This window comes from Cervus canadensis, chromosome 23 (assembly GCF_019320065.1).
Source record: "Cervus canadensis isolate Bull #8, Minnesota chromosome 23, ASM1932006v1, whole genome shotgun sequence".
NCBI classification, from domain to species: domain Eukaryota; kingdom Metazoa; phylum Chordata; class Mammalia; order Artiodactyla; family Cervidae; genus Cervus; species Cervus canadensis.
The window spans coordinates 48,258,622-48,271,341 of NC_057408.1; the positions used below are offsets into that span (position 1 = coordinate 48,258,622).

Genomic DNA, 12,720 nt, shown 5'->3' on the forward strand with positions numbered 1-12,720 from the left:
ATTTAATTCACATGAAAACCCTGACCAATGAGGAAGATGAGGCTGGAATATTATGATCAGAAGATGTTAATCTATAATACATGGCAAAGGAAAGAAAGTTATTTGTAGTCACTTTGAAAGGAATTCACTACAGAATACTGTGTGTGTGCATGCTAAATCTCTTTAGTCGTGTCTGACTCTTTGCAACCCTATAGACTATAGCCCACCAGGCTCTTCTGTCCATGGGATTCTCCAGGCAAGAATACTGGAATGAGTTGCCAGTTCCTTCTCCAACAGAATAGTACTTGAAGTTAATGAACGAAAGAAGCTGAAAAGTTAAAGGAGTATTAAAATTTAGCATTTTTAAAAAGACTTGAAAGTTGGGCATGAGAATGATCTACATAGGAGAATAAAAATCTGTAATGTTAACATGAAGTCACTGCTGAATGTGAATAGCAAGGGAAGATGGAGTAAAAAGAAGAGAGGAAACAAATCAGACTATAGCTATTGTATTTTCAAAATTGTAATTAGGTATTACCAAATAAAGTAATATACAACTCTTAATTTAGAGTGCAAAATAAAAGCACCTCGTTATTTACAAGGTGCAAAAACAAGAAAATACAACATAAACTTATCCACATTTTTAAATAGTTGTCTGTGTGATGAGTAAATGCCATTTAAAAACACTTTCAATAGAAAAATGATTTATAAACCAGTTTACAGAAGATCAAAAAAAATCAACGTTTAACACCAACTTTAACTATAAATAACTAAAAAGAAAATTGTCCTCTCTTCTGTTTTTGCTTCAACATTTATGTCTTCTGCTCTTTGCCTTTTGGAGAAAACATTGCATTGTAAGGCTGCCGTCTTTTTGGACGAGGACAAGGATCAAGGTCTTCTTTAATGTAACCTTAAAAATAAATCACAAATTCAGAAGACTATATTTGCAACATACATATTTTAGCATATATCCAGTCAACATCTGTCTCATGTCATGCCTTTTAAGTTCACATGATTTTTCTATTAGCTGCTTGTGATGATGAATGATTTTACTACTTAGCATCAGTTTTCTCATTTGTACTAAAAATAAATGCAGACATTTATCAAATGTGCTGTATACAACATTGTCTGGGATAACTCACAGTCCTCTGCAGTAGCTTCCACTACGCCTATTTCACAGCTGAGCTTATGGATACCCAGGGAAGTCCGATAACTTGCTCAAGTTTCTAGAGCTGGGAAGGAAGTGAGTGGGGACTCTGCCAACATCTCACTCCAGAACTGGGGCTCTTAGGCACTTTCCTATTCTACCTCCCATTGGGTGCAAATGGGGACAAGTATTAAACATGATCTTTCGATTATAAGGATAAATTTTGGTGCTTATCAAGAAGACTTTTTTTCAGTAGCTATTCGATGAGATGACATGGTCCCTATACTCTTCAGACTATTTGATTCTCCTAAGGGTGTAGTTTTCAGGAAAGACTGTGTCTGCCAAACCCTGAGATGTAGTTTTCAGGAAAGACTGTGTCTGCCATACCCTGAGACCATATCAGGGGTGCAAACACAGGCTATATCCAGACTAATTCTATCTGATGAGCAAGCAGAGACATCACGTCAAAGAGGACCTGCTAAAAGGGAGAGTGGAAGTATGGTAACAGCTATAATAGACTTTGCATCTTTTGGAAAAGTTTCTTATGGCTAAAAAATTTGGAACTTTAAAGCTGCCTATGTTCTTCAGTTCTATTAAATGTAAGCACTGTATTTGAAGGAGTGAGTTGCATGCTAACAGTTTTCCAAACAAAAGTCTTTTTTACTCAAATATGGTTTATAAATAACTAGCATTCTTGATTAAGTGAAGTTTTAACATCCAAATTCACAGCAGCCTCTTAAAAAAAAAAAGATGCTTTTCAACAATATAAATTTGGCAACTTTTGTAAAGTTACTTTATTAAAAGTCATTTCAATGACTAGACAGAAGAGAAATTACTTTCCAAAATTTGAATGATAAAAAAAGCAGGTTAACACATACACAGTTCATTAACATGCTTGTAAACAATGATTCCAATGAAGTTATTTGAAGAGTTAAACGTAAACCTTTTATCTTTAGGAAACTGTATCTGTGCCACAGAACTGGCTCTCAACTTATAGCAGAAGGTAAAGAACCATGAAGAAAAAGTTTAATGTTTAGACTTGGGTATATATATGTTATACACAGTATTTTTTTAAAGAGTTCCAAAATGTCATAAGCTATACTCTCACCTCTTTCCATACAAGTCTGAGTAGAAGGAAAACCAACTTCCCAGAAATTCTCTGGTGTGTTGGGTGGAATGTAGCGAAATCGGTGTCTTGAGCAGGAAGCCAACTTCTTTTCTCTTTCTTCTGCTGGAAAATCTGCATAATACTGATAATAAAACTGGTTAGGTTTTCCACTGAGGAATAATAAATGTAGTGTTATGCTTATTGATTAAAAACCAGAAGCTAAAAAAACTACTAATTATTATTCAGCAAGCTAAGGAAAATGAATTCTTATGGATAATATTAGTAAGTTATACCACCTACCAGTAAATTACTACCTATAAATTACTGATAATAATTAGTGGTCTGTGAAATGTTTGCTCCACAAAGAAGAGGGCTCGTATAACAGTGTCAGGAAACATGCTGTTTCCTTCATCAATAGTATCACAATTAAAAAAAAAAGCCAGCTGAACTTTACAGTGAGTGTGCTCAGTGGTATAGCAGATTTACATACATACAAACTATTAATTTCTCTCAGACCAGTAACAAAAAAGCCAAGACCTGTGCTCTGAACAGCATATTTCTCAACTGTTATTTGGATATAGCGTGTGTTTTGAAGTAATTTTCCTTTCACTACAATTTTTTAAAATAAAAGTTTAGCTTTGAAGGTTGTAGGCTTCAAGACTTTGCCCCTTTAAACTAGATCTATCAATTAGGATCAAAAGCATATTATTTTTTGCAACTGTGACCATAAAGAACCTAAACTTCATGCAAAGAAAGATAAAACTTGTATGTGAAAACTATACAGGTCTTCAAGCTCTAGATCCAAAGAAAACAAAGCAATGGTGTAAAGTTTGATAAAACACAGATGACTGGATCACACAATCCAGCTAATTCTGTTTTACACTTGAGGAACTGAAAATCAAAGTGATATTTTACCAAAGGTATCACCTATTGAAAGTGGCAGACTTAGGATCAGAATTTTTTTTTTGAAGTGAGGGTTTTTAATATATTTTTCTTTCACACAGACAAAACAACAATAGGTGAGGGTGGCTGTAACACAGCGGGCAGGTGGAAGAGTGCTAGAAGATGAAGTCAGGAAATGGGGTGTGAGTTTGTTGTCCTTGATAAGGGCTTTGATTTCATTTCTTAGAGAAGACGACATTTAAGGATTCTGGGCAGAAGACTGACATGATTTAACTTTTATTCTAAGAAGATCATTCAGAAGAAGAGACTATTTATTGCTGTGTTCAACATACAATCAATAGCATTTGCTGACAGATCCATTACTGAGATATGAGAGATGAAAGAAGATACCTAAAAGATCTCTGGTTTAAACAACTAGGAGAATGGACATATAGAAGGCTCAGAGGTAAGGGCTGAGAACAGGAGGTAGAAAGTGTATGCTCGCTTTATGATGTGAAATTTGAGGTGACTATTACACAGCCATACATGTACTGCATGTTCACTGAATATTTCACAGGGAATATGAAATAGGAAATAGTTCAGAACTGTAAGTAGATAGATAGTATTTAGATACATGTGACTGGCACTTTCACTCTTGGTCATGAAGGAATAACAGGGAACAGATTTATACTCTATCTTAAAAAACTAAAAAAAAAAATGGAATAAAACACATGAAACAATGTTTTCAGAAACTGGATAACAGCACAAAAAAATGATTTCTGAGAAGGAAAGTAAACTGTTTCCAGTGAAAGAGTTTTTTCTAATTGGTAATTTCAGTTCCAGTTATAACTAAAAACTGGAGGTTCAGTTAGTATAGATCACATGATATATTCAATTTGTATTATGAAAACTCATGATACATTGAGGGTTTGCTTGTTATCTCCAAACTGCTTTCCAAATTAGTGATCTCAGTGTACACTCTCACTGTTAGTTTATGAGAGCACGTCTCACCAAATGCTTACCTGCACTGTAACCTATTCACACATAACTTTAATGTGCTTGTGTGTGTGTGTGTGTGTGTGTGTGTGTGTGTGTGCATGCACTCAAAGTCACTTCAGTCGTGTGCGACTCTGTGTGACCCTACGGACTGCAGCCCACCAGCCTCCTCTGTCCATGGGATTTTCTAGCTATAATTTTTAAAAAGAAAATTTAAGGGGGAAATAAATACATTGCTGGAAACAAGTATCCAACAGCTAAAGGACAGCAAGGGAAGAAACAAAAACAGCAAGTTTCAGAAAAACACAGAACCTCCTAGGACTCTTTAGTAACAGAACAATTAGTGCAATCTACTTCAAGATACACATCTAGTCCAAGACACCCAAAATAAAAAAGGAAAATGCAGGTGGGTTCTAAGGATGGAGTAGAATCTGTTCATTCTATTTTTAGAAAGGAAAATGTTTAGGGGAAAAAAAAAGAGCTTATGGTTATACTGGTTATTTAGAAAAAACAATCATGAGTATACCTCATTTCCTGAGTGCTGATGTTTAAGTAAAAAATATTACAGCAAAGTTTCTGACTGAAATATCAAAATTTTCCCCAATAGTATATGTATTAAAGTCTCCACTATAATATAACACAAGGGGAAAAAATTAAAAGAAATACAAATAAATATAGAAAAAACAAATGGCATAAATGTCTTAAGCTGGAAGTAAGAACTAGTACTGAGGCTCCACATTCACTTAAAGAGAATCTAAGAGAAATGGAGGGCTTTCCTTTTCATCTATCTATATCTCTCAGGTCCCAGCCAGTCTGTATACTCTATGTATTATTCTGTTATTCTTGGCTCAAACTTGTTTCTAGATACAAATATGGTTTATATCTATGATTTTTAAATCATGCATATGAAGTCATAACTTCAAAAAAACCCCAAATGACAGTGTTTACATTTGTACTTACAATTTCACATTCCTTACATGTGTGTCCAAGTAATTTTCTTCTCTCTTCTTTCTTCCGAACAACCTCAATATGAGGAAAATTTTGTAATTCAGTCTCTCTGGGGGAAAAATAAATTAATGTTACTATAGAGACCTTTGGTTTACATTTTAAATTAGCAAACGTGAGCATCCAGAGGAAAAATAATCCCCATTCATTCATTTTATTTGAAATGCTTCTTCAGTATGTGAGAGACAAAAGCATTTCTTCATCTCTCTTCACTAAAATATTAAGTGCCTACTACATATCAGATATTTTTACAGATACTTTTCTCTAACTGAAAAAGATAACTATTACTTCCTATTTTTGCCTCTGGCTGGCTGAAATTAGTTATTAGGTTGTGTGGTAAACTATAAAACAACCTAATTAAAAAGGAATGCTGTATTATTAAACTCAGTAACTGGTATTCAATAACATAACTGAAAGAGACTACTGCCTCTGTTGACTCAGTTTCTAGTACTATGAAACCATATATCAGGGCTAACCTGCTTCTCCCCAAAGAACAGATTCATTTGTCTGCATGTAATTTGCTATTTTCTCTAACAATTTCTTTTGTTGCTTCTGTCCACCACCTTAAATTCTTCAAAATATTAGACACAACTATCATTTGTGCTTGGGTGGCTCAGATGGTAAACAATCCGCCTGCAGCACAGGGGACCCAGGTTTGATCCCTGGGTCTGAAAGATCCCCCAGAGAAGGGAATGGCTACCCACTCCAGTACTACTGCCATGGAGAATTCCATGGACAGAGGAGCCTAGTGGGCTACAGTCCATGGGGCTGCAAAGAGATGGACTGAGTGACTAACACTTTCGCTTTAAATGGATCAGATCCTACTATGAACCACTGGAAACCTAGGAAGGGTCAAAGTTACTGAGGTATTACAGATTAATGAGGTATGCAGTACTTTGGTCAGAAAAAGCAATCAGGAATCTTTATTAATATACTTGTGTCCTGCTTTAAGAAGCCCAATATAGAAGACTCAAAACTTAGAAGTAAGTGAAGACTTACATAACATCATCATTTGTTTGTAATAGAAAATAACCCCAGTGAATTTAAACAGTCTGACTAAAAAAAAAAAAGATATTTTAAAATGACTTGTGGGTATCAGATCTACTCTTTTGAGGTATTTTGATAGCTGGCAGTGCTGTTCTTCAAAGGAAAGCTTTAAATGCTCTATTTCAAAATGTGTAAGGTTCGAGGTCCTTACTGTGCATAAATCCAACAACTCTCAATTATGGATCAACAGTGAACTTAAAAAGGAAGACTAAGAAAGAAGAGATAAAACAATATTGCTACAACTATACTTTCTTTCAAACAGTTTATGGACTCCTAAGTTTATACAGAATTTAGTCATGTCCTTTGCTCAAAATCTCATCTGTTTCTGTTTAAATTTTTTTTAAGATTTAAAAATTCTCCTAAAATAATTCTGAAGCACAAACCTAAGGTTTGCCACCTAGTTAGTGAGTGAAAGTCACTTAGTCTTAGTCGTGTCCAGCTCTTTGCGACCCCATGGACTATACAGTCCATGGAATTCTCCAGGCCAGAATTCTGGAGTGGGTAGACATTCCCTTCTCCAGGGGATCTTCCCAACCAGGAATCGAACCCAGGTCTCCCATACTGCAGGCGGATTCTTTACTAGCTGAGTCACCAGGGAAGCCCAAGTTACAGTATTCAACAAATTCCTGAAGTTCAAATACAGTTCACAATAAAATAGGATAAGAATGAAGTATGTTATAATAAAGCAGAAAAAATAACTGTCACCACCATCCAAAAAAGGGTGTGATGGTAAAAAAAAAAACTTCCTTATTTTAAAAATTTGTCATTTTTTATACCTGAGTTCCAGTTTTGTTATGGTCGGAAGGGGCATTCTATTTTAACCAAAGTAGCAATTTTCACAGTTCAGAGATGCTCTGACAAAGATAGTTCTGTTGTACTTCCAATCATATTGCTGGTATTAACCAAGGCCAACATACCTATCATCACCTTTAAAATATGGCTCCACAAATGCTTTCTGTTTGACTTTATCTTGTTTATCACCAGGAGCTATAAACAAAACAAGCATACCACAAACTTATTGTAGAACTTACTGAAAAGTAATTTGGTTTTTCTGTGGGGAAAAAAAAGACATATGCCAAAACATCTATTTTTATTGGATTTCATACTCTAGGCCCTAGGCAATTAGTTTAAGTTCTCTGTAATGAATTCTTTCCTTTCTTTTTCATCTGCCTAATAAGAAGAGTGCTGATTATCTCACCTCAGAATTACTGAAGAGATAAAAATCATAACCATAAAAATATTTTAGACTTTAAAGAACTACTTAGTGCTCGCTTCGGCAGCACATATACTAAAATTGGGACGATGCAGAGAAGATTAGCATGGCCCCTGCGCAAGGATGACACGCAAATTCGTGAAGCGTTCCATATTTTTAGAAGTATCTAAATAAAAAAAATTAAAAAAAAAAAAAAAAAAAAGAACTACTTAGATGCCTATTATCATTTGGCACCAAATGACAATAACAAGACAGGTTTTAATCTGTTCACTTATTAGTCCTGTTGACTTTTATAATGTGACTTTAAGGTAGTTGATAAATAGGAAATAAAAAGATTTAAAAATTTTTATTAGAAAACTGGTGACAGAATAGGAATGAAAGCCCCTGGACCTGAATTTCAAGTTGTCTAGACTCAAATAGCTAATTGCTATCATCTGTTCAAATTATGAAAATTTATTGAGCATTGTGCTAATGTAGAACTGGGGAGGCCAGGTCTGCCGTCTTCATGGAATTTACACTGTAGTGAGGGAAATAGACATTAAGCAAGCAGACAGCTGAGGCTACCTGAATATCTCAGGTAATAACTGATGATTAAAGAGAAGTCAGTCATGACAAGAGTACGAATGGTGAATGTTCTAGGTAAAGGTCCTCAATGGCAAAAAGTCTGGTACATTATACAATGTATAAGGAGGACAGTGTGATTAATTCAGCCAAAAAAGGGAAGTGTTGGGAAAGATGGGGGCAGGGTTAGGTGTTGGGTGGGCAGGTACCCAACCATGATGGGCCTTGGGAGCCAAGAGAAGGAGTTTGAATTTTAAGTGCACTGGGAAGCCACTGAAGACTTTAAAACCATCTACTTTATTGAGGCATAATTTACATATACTGAGTTTAAGTGCACTAAGATGAATTTTGACTAGTGTATATTCCAGAGTAGAAAGTGAAAGTGAAAGTGAAGTCGCTCAGTCGTGTCCAACTCTTTGCAACCTCATGGACTGTAGCCTACCAGGCTCCTCCGTCCATGGGATTTTCTAGGCAAGAATACTGGAGTGGGTTGCCATTTCCTTCTCCAATATTCCAGTGCAACTGCTACGCAAATCAAGATACTAAACATGTCCATGCAAGTTACCTATTCTGTTGTCTCTCACGCACAAGAACATTCTCTTATGTCTCTTCCCTCCCCTACAGTCACTCATTTAATTTCTATCACTGTAGCTTAGTTATGTCTGTTTTAGAACTTCATATCAATGAGATGATATACCATATATTCTTTTCCATCTTTTGCATTTGTCTAGCTCAACAAATTTTGGAGACTAATCCATGTTGCTGAGTCTAGTAGTTACCGCCTTTTCGTTGTGAAGTAGTATGAACATGTTTTCATTTTTTGTGGGTATACACCGAACAGTGGAATTGCTAGGTCACAACACAGGTATATGCTTAACTTTACAAAAAACTGACTGACCTCAATAAAGCTGTTTAAAAAGCCCCCTGCTGAACTGGTTTCCAAAGTATAACCAATTTTCTACTCCATTAGCAATGCGAGAGTTCCAGCTGCTCTTCACCCTTGCTAGAGATACATGTTATCCACCTTTCCAACCATTTCTGTGGGTGTGAAGTATTGTCACCATCCCTGATGTTCAAGAGTGTTGACCAGCTTTTCATGTGCTTACTGGCCATTCAAATATCTTCTTTTCATTGAGGCATAACCCTCTGAACTATTTTTGGTAACTCTTCTATTACTCTGAAATTATCTTTAAAAAAAAACTGAAAAAAAATTTATTCAATAAACATCAAGTTTTAATTGTTAAGATACCTCATTAGGCCTCTGTTAATAAGACTGATAACTTACTTTACTAAAATCAGTGTAATGGAAAAAAAACATAATTTGAAAGAAAATTGCCTTACTGTTTGTTTTTTTTGTAGTAGTTGACAATTCCTTCTCTTCATCTGCTACCTGGGGGAAGCTCTCTGCCAAACAGGACTTATATTCTTCATGTGTCGTCCGATCAAACATGTCTTCCAAGCTATCATTCATCTTTCTTTCTCCATCTATGTGAAAGAGCATCGGCTTAGGCCACAAGTAAGTGTTTTGCTTTCTAGGTAGACTAATACATAGAAACTTGTAAGAACTGCCACAAAATAATTTAGATGTGTATTAGGCAAGAATAAACCCCAAGTCTGGGTAATTACTGTACATTTACAAAGGTTTTTAATGTTATGCCTTCAACTGTCCTTTATTTATGTGAAGAAAATGCTGGTTTTTTGTTACTGTCATTATAAATGTTAAAACATCTTTTTCTATCAGCTCATGTATAATTCATAGTAAACCAAAAGGAACTACCAAAGGAATTGTGAGGAAGAGAAAATACAGCAATAATAAATGGTGAAAACTATGAAGTTTAAATAAACTGTATAAATAACTGACATAAAAATCTCTATAGAGTTTTGTTTAGTTCTTTTTCTAATGTAGCAGAAAAGTATGCTCTTGCATTATTATGAACACTTGGTAGTTCAGTGTTATAGAAATAGTGAATTCAATTCCATATTTGATGTGCAAATGCTAATTTCATCTTCAGAGTACTAACTGTTAGGTGGGCCAAAAAATTTGTTTGGGTTTTTCTGTAAGATGGTATGGAAAAACCCGAATGAACTTTTGGGCCAACCTAATACATTTCCACTATATAATCACATTTTTAAAAACACCAGTTTACCAAAAATAGAAAGAAATTCAGTTGGCTAACAAATGTGACAAAACTGGAGCCTGCCAGGATTACTCTATATAATCACTACCGCCTCTCCCAGTGCAGATGCTCTAGCGCCTCAGCCCGTTTTCTCTTTCTCCAGCACTTACCATCATCTAGCACTTAACACTTGTTTCTCCCCTATTACAACGTAAATTCCATGAGAGGCAGGTACTTTTGTTTACAATTTGCTCCAGTTCCAGATATAGAATTGTGTCTCCATAATTATTGAATGATGAAACATTTGTTCATTTTTCATTCTGAGGATTAAATTTGTAAGTAAAAATAATTCCTGTGTGCTAGGCATTCCCAAAGCATTCTGTATATGCTGTCAGTAAATCATAGTAAGTTAATGATTTCTTTTTGTTGCTGACTTCTGACTGTAAAATGCTTGAGGACAGACTACATCCTTTTTTGATATATAAGGATATATATCTACCATAGCATCTACTAAGTCAAACACAGATATAAAAAAATTTTTTTGAATTGAATATTAGCAGTACCATTTAATGGTATGTTTCATCTTTAAGTTTATATTTCATCAATTCTAAGTATGAAAAAAACCCACCTTATGGGTAAAATGGGCAGATTGTTTTTTCCTAAGTATGGGCTCAACAGTATCTCCTATCCCACCTGCTGTTCTTATAAATGTGATCATGGCACTCCTCCTATTGAGTCCAGATCATAAAAATGCTGTGCACTTCTACCTTGCTCTTTGGGGATGCTTACTCTGGGAACCTAGTCTCTGTGCGGTAAGGAAGCTCAAACTAGCCCACATGGAAAGACTGTATGGAGAAACCCTGAGACTGAATGATGAGAGAGCAGCCAAGAGTCTCCCATCTATCTAGTCCTCTGCTGTTCCAGCTCCAGCTACTATCTGTATGAGAGAGACCCTGAGATAGAACCACCCAGCCCAGCCCTTCCTGAATTCCCGAGGCACAGAAACTATGAAAGATAAAAAAAATCGTTATTGTTCTAATCCTCTGCTTTACTGGAGTGACTTATTGTACAGCAACAGTATTATGCCTTATTTAGCCGAAATTATCTCCACTCATTAGCTTAAGTTCTAATTTCACCTCCATAAGTTACTTGTTTCAAATGTATTTGGGAAGCTATCATCTTCTTAGATTAACTAGATAAATTAGAAGCCAAAGCTGCCATACTTTAGTTTTGCCCTTTTCTACAAAACTGAGGAAAATATCAGGAACTGGTAGGAACAAAATAATCTTAAAAGCAAAATCATCTTCTTAAGAAGAAAGTTACGTAAGTGTCATTCACTATAAAAAGACAGTAAATCACTGTTAAGGTTTTCCTTTTAGTAACTACTGTCCTTTTCACCATAGGCAGCCAGCTGTTTGATTGTATGGATAATTATTCGTTACTAAACAAAGAATTAAGGAAAAGGCTGTTAAAATTTTCTTACTTACTGCATTTACTGAAGTGAGAGATAAGGTTTTTTTTTTTTTTTTTTTAATATTGTAGTGGTTTTTGTCATACATTGACATGAATCAGCCATGGATTTACATGTGTTCCCCATCCCGTTCCCCTCTCCCACCTCCCTCTCCACCCGATCCCTCTGGGTCTTCCCAGTGCACCAGCCCTGAGCACTTCTCTCAGGCATCCAACCTGGGCTGATGATCTGTTTCACCCTAGGTAATATACATGTTTCGATGCTGTTCTCACGAAACATCCCACCCTCGCCTTCTCCCACAGAGTCCAAAAGTCTGTTCTGTACATCTGTGTTTCTTTTTCTGTTTTGCATAAGAAGCAAGAACAAGACCTGGGACCCTGAGCAGGTAGACTGGAGAATACAGGAAATGCACAAACAGTCTTGAGTGTCCTCAGTTTCTAATAGAGGATCATTGGAAAATGCCTCTGCTTTTAGCCCTGCATCCTGATATGGCAGGTCCTAACTCTTCAACACGTGAGGGTGATGAAGGACAACTATTCACAGTCTAGTTGATCTCGTGTCACATGCCTCTATATCAGAAACATTGCTAAGGTGGTGCCAACCCAAATCTTTCCACTGTTCCCACCTCTTTCAGAAAATCAAGGCTTTAGATGAAGAATTATCAGTTTCTTACTACAAAGGGCTGTAGACCCCCTAGTTTAGCCAAATCTCCTTTTCTACAGAAAAAGAAAATGGCAGAGTCACTCATCATATACACTATTAGTCTGAGTTTACCGCTCATTTGCAAATCTGTACTAAAGAGTGTCAAAAGAGTTGGACAAGACTTAGCAACTGAACAACAACAACTAATACTTCTACGTAGAATCCACCCTTTTTCTCCTTATCACATTGCTTTGGAAAATAATATTTCTAAAACAGGACTCTCAAGATTCCCTTTATACCTTTTATCGAAAATATTATCTTAACAAGGGATCAGGAAACTTTTTCTTAAAGGGTCAGGCACTAAGTATTTTAGGCCTGTGGGGCCATAAGGTCTCTGCAGAAACTACTCAATTCTGCTGCTGTGTCACACAGGCAGCCGTAGGCAATAAATTAAACAAGTGAGTGAGGCTGGGTTCCAGCAAAAATTTACTGACAAAACTGGCAGCTGGTTGAAGTTTGCTGACCCCTGGACACAACTTGAATTCTTTTGAA

The 12,720-nt window shown here is 35.9% G+C and overlaps 1 protein-coding gene and 1 non-coding gene across 5 annotated transcripts in view; one reads left to right on the top strand and one right to left on the bottom strand.

The window, feature by feature from the left end:
* Window positions 1-486: 486 nt before the first annotated feature.
* RBBP8 (RB binding protein 8, endonuclease) overlaps window positions 487-12,720 on the bottom strand; it is an 80,167-nt gene continuing 67,933 nt past the window's right edge. For 3 of the 4 annotated variants that reach the window (XM_043444208.1, XM_043444206.1, XM_043444207.1), the window contains 5 exons: window positions 9,280-9,423; window positions 7,082-7,151; window positions 5,073-5,169; window positions 2,235-2,376; window positions 487-889 (listed from right to left, as the gene is read on the bottom strand). In XM_043444208.1, the coding sequence (XP_043300143.1) occupies window positions 792-889; window positions 2,235-2,376; window positions 5,073-5,169; window positions 7,082-7,151; window positions 9,280-9,423 (551 nt within the window). In that variant the 3' untranslated portion in view covers window positions 487-791. The remainder of the gene's footprint in view (window positions 890-2,234; window positions 2,377-5,072; window positions 5,170-7,081; window positions 7,152-9,279; window positions 9,424-12,720) is intronic. The other variant, XM_043444209.1, reaches the window with a different exon arrangement.
* LOC122425953 lies at window positions 7,429-7,535 on the top strand. The gene has a single exon (XR_006265094.1). It is a non-coding gene; the product is annotated as a U6 spliceosomal RNA (small nuclear RNA).